Source organism: Eublepharis macularius, chromosome 11 (assembly GCF_028583425.1).
Source record: "Eublepharis macularius isolate TG4126 chromosome 11, MPM_Emac_v1.0, whole genome shotgun sequence".
Taxonomy (NCBI): domain Eukaryota; kingdom Metazoa; phylum Chordata; class Lepidosauria; order Squamata; family Eublepharidae; genus Eublepharis; species Eublepharis macularius.
In genome coordinates, this window is record NC_072800.1 from 66428108 (window position 1) to 66440372 (window position 12265).

The 12265-nt window shown below is 41.0% G+C and overlaps 1 protein-coding gene across 1 annotated transcript in view; it reads left to right on the forward strand.

Moving 5' to 3' along the window:
- Positions 1-12265, forward strand: part of LOC129337988 (macrophage mannose receptor 1-like) — a 75772-nt gene that overhangs the window by 8163 nt on the left and 55344 nt on the right. The window contains exons 4-7 of the mRNA XM_054992023.1: positions 7291-7452; positions 8923-9036; positions 9708-9851; positions 10924-11106. Of these exons, the coding sequence (XP_054847998.1) occupies positions 7291-7452; positions 8923-9036; positions 9708-9851; positions 10924-11106 (603 nt within the window). The remainder of the gene's footprint in view (positions 1-7290; positions 7453-8922; positions 9037-9707; positions 9852-10923; positions 11107-12265) is intronic.

Genomic DNA, 12265 nt, shown 5'->3' on the forward strand with positions numbered 1-12265 from the left:
TTGTCTAGGAAACTGATTGATTGGTGCCAGACTGTCTGCAGTGATGAACCAAAATACGAACCAAACAAACCAGGCTAAAATTCTTCACAGTTCATGAGAAATGAGATCCCACAAACTGCCGGTTCGTGAACCATGAACCAGCCCAGTTTTTTTAAATAGAAAAAGCACTGCCTAGATGTATACAATAACATAAATAGTAAGATTAGTGTTGTTAAATATATTAAAATAAAACAAAAGTATAGTGGCACTTTAAAGACTAAAAGAGTGTTTCCCAACCCTTTTTCCTATGGAGAAACCCCTAAATTAATTTTTCAAATTTATCTGTCTGTCTGAGTTTACATTCTAAGAAAAAGAAATATTTTCCTGTCTTTTTTGTATTATCTAATCTTTTTTTCCAAGTGTCAAAACATCAAATCAAAAATTAAACTTAAACATCAAAATAAAGTTTACATTCTAAGTCAATAAAGGCTTGCTTTCAGTGTGATATTTGGTTTTGTTTCATTTTGAACAAATGCTGAATTATTGGCTGAATTTGGATATATGGAATCTTTTGCATTATTTCAAAATTATTTATTTATTCCATGATTTCTTGTGGAACCCCTGATAATGTCCTGTGGAATCCCAGGATTCCACAGAACCCTGGTTGGGAAACACTGGACTAACAACATTTATTTCAAAATGAGCTTTCCTTTTTCAGACATGACAGCCTATGTTAGTTCACAGATAAGGAAAAAACATATGCAATGAAAACACTATGCTACCCCCATTAATAGGATCTAGATGCTAGCTAGTTAAACAAAGTGTCTTTCTTGGATAGTCTTTAGTGGTTGCATATGGAAGACAAATTGCTAGTTCCGGACAAAGTGTTTCAATATAAAAATAACAATAAACTTCCTTTGTACATAAGCAGTTGTGTTGTGCAAGCATTCCATAAGCACACAGGCCTTCTTCCTCTTTTTCAATAACGGATCAGATGAAGTTTCCATCTGATTCCATGCATGGAGAGGGCAGTTCCACTAAATGTTGGTGATAAGAATGGTATGAATAGAAATCAAATTTATTTGCTCTTTTCTAAGATTGCCATTCTATGCAGAGTTGCTCCAGTCTTCCCATTGGTTTCATTAGGCCTTAGACTGGATTATCTCTGCATAGTAATGGATTGAGAAATGAGAAAGAAAGCAAGGTTGTATATATTCTCCAGGCTATGAAATAACTCTAGTAACAGTAACTCTACAGTTTATAGCTGATATGTCCCTGTTTTGTTTTATTCAGTATTTTCATTTGCATCATTTATTTCATTTATTTGCGTCATTTATATAATGAGCATTTTACATGAATCAGGTATGGCTTGCAACATATGGAAATACCTCACACAACAAAAACAGCCCTTGCTTGATTTCACAGCTCTGTGTTCGTACTCCTAAAATTATTTCAGTTCTAACTTAATACTTGACAATTATTGTTGGATGAGTGAGGTTTAACAGTTTAAAACCAAATCAGAGGTGATGGATTGGACTCCAAGTTCTACAAAAAATGTTCAGCAACCTTTATGTTAATACATTTTCCCGTACTGGCTTATCAAAAACACAGACTCAGTAGGTCCTGGATCCAGTCATTCAATTGATTATCTCATACAGTAGGATATCTAATATGATCATCTCCTCCTATACTATCCATCATGCCCATTAATATCTGCCTATCAAGCCCTGTTCTCTTTGCTCCCATCTTCATTGGTGAGGCTGGTGGTCACTAGAACATATGGTGGCACCTCACCTTTGGAATGCTCTCCCATATAAGGCTTATCTGGCATATCTAATCTAATAAAAACATAAATGTATACTTTACTTTCTTTTAGGTACTGGGCCAAAACAGATCTTTGTATCCAGGTTTTTAACAGGCATATCCTATCTAGCTCCTTATTCTCCCCATGGTTTAGATTAGAGGTGGGCACAAACCAGGAAAAAAAACTAACCTTGTGGTTCATGGTTTGTCCCGTTTCACAAACCACAAACCACGAACTTTCACAAACTTGCCCCAGTTCGTGAACCAGTTTGTGGTTCATGGTTCACAGGGTTTAAATACCCTTTTCCATGCTGCTGCAAAGGGAAGCATTTCACCCCCACAGGCTTGGATCAGCTGCTTGTCGGGGAGATCCTCGCCAAGCAGCTGATCTGGGAATGTAAATGCCTCTTTCCCTGCCACTTTGCAGTGGCATGGAAGGGGGTATTGGAGTTTAACATGAACCAAACAAACTGGCAGATCAGTTCATGGATGTTCATGGAAAAAGGGCTTCCATGAACCACTGGTTCGTGAACCATGAACTGACCCAGTTCGTGATGAACTTTAGTTCGTCTTGTGGTTCGTGCCCATCTCTAGTTTAGATCAATTAAGAAGGATCACATCAGAACTTCCTATCTGTCTAGTGTCACCTTTTAAAAACTCTGAATTGCTTTTAGAGGCATCTGTTTTTAAACATTGCCAACTGTCGTGTTATCAGGTTGATACACGCAAACCCCTGTTGCTCAGCATTTATGTATTATGCCTCAGCATTGGAGGACCTTCCTCATTACATCTTATTCTGTCCCCTTTATCAGGAACCTAGAGCCAAATTCCTCACAGATGTCTTGGCTTGCCTAAATCCATGTGAAGTGGAGAACAGAATAATTTATCTTTTATCTGATGCTGACCAGTCTGTCACATACATGATACCACCACATACACTGGCTGCTAGGACAATCCATGCCAAATCTTTTCTCAGTGTTTATTTGGTGAGCTTATAGGGCTTAGAAATTTTAACCTCAGTTTTTAAAATGAGTGTTTATTGTTATTTTTTCTATTGCTTTTGTAAATATTTAATATTTTATATATTACTTTTTAGTAAAGTTAAGTAGAATTCTCTTAATTCCTCTTTGCCAAATTTCTCCTTGAAATCCAGCAAACTGTTTCTATTCCTCTTTTTAGAAATTAGAAACAGTTTCAAAGCAATTCCTCTTTCACGAAGAGGAAGTTTTGATTTATTTATATATTATGAACATAGATGAAAAATTAAGAACAAGGAGAGCCATTAAAGAAACTATTAAACTCAAGCGGGGGCTTCTGAACATATCCTTGTTGGATCAGACTGCTTTATGCCCTTGGAATCATGTTACAGTGGCACAACAGCGGGCAGAAATCCACAAGTGAGGAAATCTACACTATTACATGGTTTAAAAAACTCAGGCCCTTTTTGCACTGGTGATTTTTGCTGCGTTTGGCCTAGGGTTGCCAGCCTCCAGGTAGTAGCTGGAGATCTCCCGAAATTACAACTGGTCTCCAGGCCACAGAGATCAGTTCACCTGGAGAAAATGGCTACTTGGGGGGGGTGGACTCTATGGAATTATGCCATGCCAAGGTCCTTTCCCTCCCCAAACCCCACTTTCTCCAGGTTTCTCCAGGTTTCACCCCCCAGATCTCCAGGAATTTCCCAACTTGGAGCTGGCAACCCTAGTTTGGCCCCATGCCTCTTTTGATTTTCTTCCGAATTCTGGACAATTAGCTCCCCCTTCAGATTTCAATACAGCATTTCAAAGGTTCTTTTCTGAGTTTTCTTCCCTGGAAGAAAAAATGCAGGCAGAAAACTCAGAAGAAACCCCTTGAGAAACAGCAAATTTCAGGAAAAGGAAATCCACCCCCCCCCCAACAGCCCTAATTTTTAGTATAAGAAAATGGGGGACCAAGGACTTGAGAGGGCATCTCACTCCTCCTTCCCCACTATTTCCTCTTTCTCTTCCCTGAAAGCCCCCATACTCCCTCCCATTCCCCTGCTTCTCTCTCTCATTTCCACCCACCAGCCAACTTCCCTCTATCTACTATCCATCCCTGTCTTCAGCTTTCCCTCATTCTCTCCCCCTGGCAGCCTCTCCCCAGGAAACTTCTATCCAAATTGCACAAATGGATCCATTTGTGAGATGCTGGCTGAGCTGGGACCAGTTGAGTGGTGCCAGCCAGGCTGGGACCAGTTGCACAATGTGGAACCTGCAAGGCCTGTGAGGGTACTTCACTTTCCCCTGTATCCCCTTCCCAACACTATTTTCCCCTCCTCTTAGCAGCCCTCATGCCCTCAATTTTCCTCACTTCCAAACACCAACCAATTTAACTTTTATCTGCCCCCCCCATCTTCAACTAGATTTGATTACTTCGTTTTATACCCTACTTTTCTCCACAATGGGGATCCAAAGCTCAAAGTCATGCAGTAAGCATTCATTACAGAGTAGGAATTTCAATAGGGTTACCAGGTCCCTTTAACCTCCTGGTGGGGAGGGAAACCTGTTGCTTACCTGGGCTATATACTTGCACATGCACAAAGCACACACTCTCCCAGCAGGCACAATGATGTCACTTCCAGAAGTGATGTCATCACACCCAGTGATGGTCATGCTCCCCTGTGCCCCCCCCCATGAAGGGTAAGAGCATGCCCGCCGCTAGATATGATGATGATACCACTTCCAGTGACCAGCTCAGTATTGCGCCTGTGGGGAGCAAGGTTTCTTGCCTCCTATGCCCATTCTGTGGGGCTTTCCCCTCCTGCTGGCCTGGTGAGTGATGGTGGAGGGCAGAAGCTAGGAGCTGGGAATCCCACACTACACAAGGGTACTAGCAGCCCTAGATTTGAACCTTGGTCCACCAGATTCTAGTCTGAAACTGACTGCTACACCACACTGGCTTTCGAGAGGTGGCTGCAGTTGAACAGTAGCAAGCAGCTCAGGGCCAAGCTACAAGTGACAACACTTGAACAGCAAGTGGATCGAGTGGAGAGCAAGAGGAGGGCAAGTGAACAGGGAGGAATACACTTGCCGTTCAAGTATCATTTGTCACTTGTAGTTTGGCCCACAGCCTTGGTGAGTCATGCAAGTTGGGTGGTAGTAAGCATCCCGGTGGTTGCTGCTGAGCCTGGCCTTGATGAGGACAAAACAGCCCTGGAAAGAGTCCTGCACCCTCCCCCTGCCTTTTACTGACAGAAACCAAGGCTTGAACTCTGGCAGTAGAGTTGTGGTTGTCTAGTTACGTCTACTAAGAACATTCTTTTCTTACAGCTACAGGTGCTGCTTCTATCATTTTGAGGGGTTTAAATACCCTTCTATTTTTTTTTAAGATTTCAGGGTTCAAATCTGGGGCTTTTCTCAGATTTGTAGAAAAATCTATCTGGTCTGTTCATGCTGCAGTTTCTGGATTTAAGTATCCACAGATGGGGGAATGTGGAGCATTAGTTATATTGATTGTAATGACCCTCATCCACACAAACTTTACTACTTCTACTACCCAGGCTTTTAATCAGGAGTTTTATCTTACTAGCTTTTAAATGGTCTCATTGTGTTCTTATTTTAATTGTAAGCCACCCTGAAAAGAACTCTGAAGCGGCAGTAAAAATACCCTAACTAGATAAATAAATAACTTACATAAGACAACAAAATACTATTACATTAGGGGCGACTCCATCCACTCTGATGCACAGTATTCCCCTGGGGGAGATCCCACTCAAACCCACATTCATTCTGTGTATTCCTTTCATACCATGGCTCTCTTGGAACTGGGGGCAGTTGTGCTGGTCCATTGGCAGGCTGTGCTTTCCTTACGCTGTTTCCCTCAGGACTCCAGATTTTCTCACTACGGAAAGACAGAGAGGGAAGATGCAAGAGCCTCGTACGAGGTACAGTGTAATGATGACCCTCTGTTGCAAAGGTGAAGGGAAACCCAGGCAACTGTAGTTGCATCTAGAAACAAGGGATGCACAATTTTTTTCCAGTTAAAAGTATTTGTTATTTTGTTGTCAAAACAGGACTTTATTTTTACTTTCTTTGTTTTCCCCGCATAGGTTTCAGTAAGCAACTTTAATTAAAAACTCCCATTGGCTAAAACTTTCCCACTGAGTTTGGATAATATTTCAGGGATTGTCCTGCTCTTATATGGAATTCTACCTATCAAATTTTGGACATATAGGAAAATGACCCCAGTTTTACTGTTGATTAAAATTCTTCTTTGCCCAATGGACACATGCTTGGAATATTACTTATAAAAGTTGTATATAAATTATCAATTTGATCACTATAGATAAATCCTTATGCAACTGGAGTCATCATGGGGCACTGCTGTTACAGAGACCAGGGTCAAATCCACATTACTCATTCTAAGTCGCATGTTTCCCGCATTCCCCATGCAATCCCAAGTGCCGGTCACATTACCTCATTAAACAGATGCATTTCATTCGCATTTCTCCCGAATATGTGGTCACAGGTTTTCAACGGGAGTTTCACGGTGGCCGTGAATGGGCCAATGCGCAATTTACGCGGTTTTTTTAAAAAACCACCCCCCTTCCTGTCTCTCCGGCCGTTCCGAGAGTTCCTATTGGCTGATTCAACTTGCAAGTGCTCCGTAGTCTGCAAAAGACTGTTTTTGACTTCATAGCATTGGATTTATTGATTATGCTGTTTCTGAATCAAATCTGGTAGTTTGAAAAATCATTTTGGGGTGAATCCATCCTCAGAACGGACTCGCAAAACTTTCTTTTTAACTGTTTTTTTTTTAAATTTTATATTACTGTAATATCGAAATTACGAAATATCGAAATAATGACACTCCAAGGAAGTGAAACTTCAGTAAAATTCAGGCACTGAACTGTCCTGCATAGGAAATGCCCACGAAAGCTTCCCACATGCTTCCAAATTTCCAAAAAAGAAATGGGAGAGAGCCATCAGTGCTGTCAGTGGGGGAAAGAGAGGCATCATTATCTTCAATGACGTTTCTTTATAAGGCAAGATCGAAATAACGGAAAAGTGCGCTCAAAAAATTTTTAAAAAATGGGCGGGAAAAAAAGATCCCACCCAAAAAAGCGGTTTTCGAGCGGCCGTGTGACCGGAGGGACGCGCGAGAAAGACAGATTGGAAGCAGGAATGTGAACGAAGAGGAAAAATCGTGAATTGGAGGCAAACGGAAGATATCTGATAAACATGCGGGTAATGGGTTAATGTGGATTCGACCTAGGTGAATTTCTTCCCAGAGTTACTGCCTGCTTGAACTGGTAGCCATTCCTCGGGGTCCCTTTTTTAACAGGTCTGTTTTACTTCAGTGTTCCAGTCCCCACAGCTCAACTTTTCCCTCATGAACACGTTCAGTTCATGTGCCAATTCCCCAACTTCAGCGTCCTCTCAGACAGAAAGCTCTGCTTCAGGATCACTGACTTTCAGACCAAGTTGAAAGATTTACTTCAGGATTCTGAGATAACTTGACAATAATATTGTTAAACAACACTTACAGATTCCAATGATGATCTTTGGATCAGAAATCATTTGACGGGAATTCAATACCAGATAAATTCCGAGTCAGCTCTAACATGGCTCCAAGCAAGAAAAAGCTGCCAGCAACAGAATGCAGAATTATTAAGCATCACAGAACTACATGAACAAACATACCTAGCAGGTATAACTTCTTTTTCAAAAAATGAAGCACACATAAGTGATTAGTCTCTTAAAAAAATCTGTTTTTCTGTAGAATATATTTCAAAATTACAGTATGATCATTTTTCTTCGGGGATGGGAATGAGTGGAAAAGATATTTAACTATATTGCTAAAAGATAAGTAAAAAGGGGAAAACTTTATGTTAATATTAGACAGCCAATATGTCATGTTAACAGGGCTTTTTTTTCAGCTGGAATGCGGTGGAACGGAGTTCCGGAACCTCTTGAAAACAGTCACATGGCTGGTGGCCCCGCCCCCTGATTTCCAGACAGAAGGGAGTTTAGATTGCCCTCCATGCCACTGAGCGGCACGGAGGGCAATCTAAACCCTGCTCTGTCTGGAGATCAGGGGGCGGGGCCACCAGCCATGTGACCATTTTCTCCGAGGGCAACCCACTGAGTTCCACCACCTCTTCCCCCCCCCAAAAACCCTGCATGTTAACCATAAAAAGCAGCCTTTGGGTGCCTAAGTTGGATCTTAGTAGACAAGTCGAATATGACTTTCTCCCCAGCCTGTTTTTCTGAACAAAAAATGCTTCCTCCTGGCTGCAATGAGCTCTGGAAAAGAGAGGCAAAGAAGTGATATCTACTTTCTTGGCTTACTGGAGCTTGCTGCCACCCAAAGGATCAGTGATATTTGATCAGGAAAATGGTTAGGAGGAGAAAATACCATGGCTTCAGTATGAATTGGGTCTATCTTTATAGATTCAAATAATACAAGAGATCCAGTGCACGGTGTAGTTTTCGATAAGTAGAGGAAAAGTCTACCTTATGACACGTAAGGAATAATGTTTTATTTTAATGTAGAGGCTCTGGTAATCTTGCAATCCAAATTCATGACAGGAACTACTAACAAACAATGCTTTGAATGCAGTTACTAGAATAATTGCAGACGATTGACTCTCTTCTGCTAAGGATTCCTTCTACTTCCAATGAAGGAAAACTTGGTAGAAGGAAGTCATAGTATCCAACCTATTTTTATTTACCCCCAGATTTGCTCTATCCTGATGTGTGGCATGTTTTTAGAAGAACAGTTCCTTTTAATGCTGTCTTGAGTGTTCTCTATGACATAAGGGTCCTCTTCTTTTAAAAAGAGATGTCAGTCTGGGATCAAACACTTTGAGAAAATTTATTCTCTACACATGAATGGCCCGTGTCATTTAGGGTTGTTGAATCTTCCAGAAGATCCACTGTGGGAAGGCAGAAACTGATTAGCTTGCCTTGTGCAGTTGCAATGCAAAGGAAGAGCTTCATGATTGGAATAATTTCTACTTGATAGTCAGATGGGAAAGGCACAGAAGCCATGCCACAAGAAAAGTTGGCAACCTTAATTGTACCAGGTCAGGCTTCCCCCTCCCCCTTTTAGTTTCATAACTATAAAACTCCTATAATATTGCCATACAGTATTACTCCTTCTCTTCCCTTTCAACAGCAACAACAGGTCCTGTGAACACTGAATACTGGATTGGGCTTAACAGTTTGGATATGGACAGTGGATGGCAGTGGGTTGGCAACCATCCTTTTAGATATTTAAATTGGGCTCCAGGTGAGTGATCATTCATAGACAAGCAGTACTGAAAGCTAGGACTGTTTAATACTGAGTCAGAAATCCAAGATATTGTAATGAATGTATTATGGGGCTGAAATATATGAAAACTTCCCATTGAAAGCGTAGATGATGTTTTCAAAATAACTCTTCGTAGTCTTCTTGGAAGGATCAAGCAATAAATAATGTATTCCCTAGAAGCTGCTTGTACCAAATATATTACTACGCAATCCTTTTAATATTGAGAAAAACGTTTCTACCTGTTCAGCACCTTCTTTTAAGAGCTACGAGAGAGACAAAGATTCCACAGTGCATCTCTTCTCTTGAGTGCAGTGATGGGAGAAAATTTCCTGAAAGTCAGTCAGTCTGTACCATATCCCAGTGGTACGCTCCATACAATGCTCCATAGAATATGGCTAACAGGTTGATCATGATCAGTAGGCACAACCCAGTGAAAGACTATCATTATCAAAACTGGGTTTAACTATTGTGAGTTTTTGCACGTGCATGTGTACACATACACACACACATCATTCTGTAGTTCATACAATGTGCATACTTGAAGTAACACTGAAGGATGAGATAAATCATTGTTTGTTATGATTACAAAAATGGATGCAATGTTAACAAAGGGCAAGGACAATGAATATTTGTTTTGTTGTTTCTATAAGGGAGTCCATCTCCAGAATCAGAGAAAATCTGTGCAACAATGCAGTCTCGGAGCGGCAAATGGGTGAATAAGGAGTGTGATCATAAACTTGGATACATTTGCAGAAAAGAAAACTCTTCATTAAATACCCCAGTTGTCTCTTCCGGTAGGACTGATCAACTGAATATGAGCTTTAGTTCGATCAGAATGATGGGTTGGGTCCCACAGATGTCTAATAGTAGTGCGCTTTCCTCAGATTCAGGGAGACATCCACTAATGCAAGGACTCTTATGCCTGAGGAAAAGAGAACAGATCTGCAGGATCTAACCATGTATAAGGTTTTTTTTTAATCAATTAGAAACAATGCAAAAAAGGATTGGATGTGATATGTCAAACAATGCAGAAAATGGAATTAAAGAAATGAGAACGCAATGCAGTAAAAACAGTATAATACATACAATAAACAGATAATAACATAAAGAGTAGCATAAACCACAGTCCTTTTTCCTTTTAGAAGCATCTTGCTGAGCCATTCTGCTATACTATAGCCCTATTCCTTTTGAAAAAATCCCCCCCTCCAAACAATGATATCATTTGCAGAAGATCAGAAGTGTGAGAACTTTCCTGGCCTCCTCAAGGTTGCCATTCCACAAGGTGGGGGCCATAACAGAGAACTTGTGTAGGGACAGTTATCATTCTTACCTATTTGTAGGGCGGCAGCAGCTAGATAGCCAAGGCTCATGCCAAGCATCATATGAAGCATTAATAATTTGATGTCATATAATGGACTTTTTTTAAAAAAACCAAGTTATTAGAAAAGAGATATTTGCTTTATAATGATAGTTAGTAGCTTTATTAGCAATGATCTCCTCATGGAATGGAATATTGCCCTGAAAAAATACATTTAAAATCTCCTTACATACCATGTACTGATTAAATTACTGAATCAATCATATAATATCAGATCAAAGGTTTGGGATTGGATTCTGCCTGGAATTTCCATTGATGAAAGGAGAGGTAGGATTTTTGTTGATTCTCTCCCATTGCAGGAGAATTCGTTCTCCTCCACGCAAGCTATTCACAGGGTCTTCCCCTTCTCCCAGGAAAAGCATTTGAAGGCGCATTTTGGCCTCTGAGAGGGGAGAATCAGTGACAAGTGTCCCATCCTACCTGTGAAATCTCTAGAGGGGATCCAAGCCTTTCTCTGTTGCCAGTGAACATGCATGTTCTCTTTTTAGATGATTTGAAGCCTGTGAAATGTCCAGATGGCTGGGTTCCATACTCAGGTCACTGTTACCTCCTTCACAAAGAGCTCAAGTTGTGGAATCGTGCACTGTCAGCTTGTCGAAAGGAAGATGGAGATTTAGCAAGTATCCACAATATTGAAGAACATAGTTTTGTCATTTCTCAGCTTGGCTACAGTAAGTACTTCTGTCTGTTATTGTCACCTTTTTATCCAGTCTTTCCTCCAAGGAGCTCAGAATGGTGTACATGTTTTCCCTTTCTTCATTTTATTCTCACCACAATAGTGAGGTAATTAGGTTGAGAGACAGTCAGGAATGGACTTAGGTATGGGGCAGATGGAGTAGCTGCCCCACACCTTGCACTGTGCCCCTTCCCCATTGGGTCCTCCCAACTGCTGCACAACAAGATAGTCTTGTCACTGCCACCATGACTCCAGAGGCAACAATAGCATGAGAAGAGGCTGGGAAGGACTCAATTCTGACCACTGTACAGTGCTAACATGCTCCCCATTCCTTGCATGTTCTCCCAAATCCCACAGGGCTGCACCACTGCCCCACAGCCAACTAGCATCAAATGATATGCCGTTTCTTGCCTAGGACACTCAGCAGCAGCGGCTGTCCTCACACTGCCACACCAGTCTTCCCCCCAACTGCAGAAGCCAAACAATAATTAGCTGATGAGAACTATGACATTGAGTGCCCATTTTCTGGTCTGTACAATATGTATTGTACTGTCATGACCTTCTGTATCTATAGATCAAATAGGAAGCCATGTTAGTCTGTCAGAAGTAGTGGAAAAGAACAAGAGTCCAGTAGCACCTATTGTTAGCAGGAGTGCTCAATAACACAGCCGTAGTTACGCAGTGCTGATTAAAAGTTAAAAGAGTTTACTTAGGAACTACATATCTGATAGTAAAGAGGAGAGATAGAGATAGATACTGTCTATCGAACTACATTGTAGAGAAAGTGGGCGAAGGAGAGCGAAGGAGGAGGAGGATATTGCCCTGTTTAGCCCAATAGGAGATAAGACAAGGATATGATCTTTAGGAAATAAGAGAGTTGTTGCCCTCACTATCCTAACTAACTGATCCTTGCTGCCCCCTGTATGGAAAGGGTCTTCTTCCTTATTGTACACCAGACATAGCTATTTCCAACACCTATAAGACTAACAAAATTTGTGGTAGGGTATGAGATTTTGTGAGTCACAGCTTGCGAAGAAGTGAGCTGTGACTAACGGAAGCTCATACCCTACCACAAATTTTGTTAGTCTTATAGGTGCTCCTAGACTCTTGTTCTTTTCTTCTGTATCTATAGATACTTTGAGGTATCTTGTTTA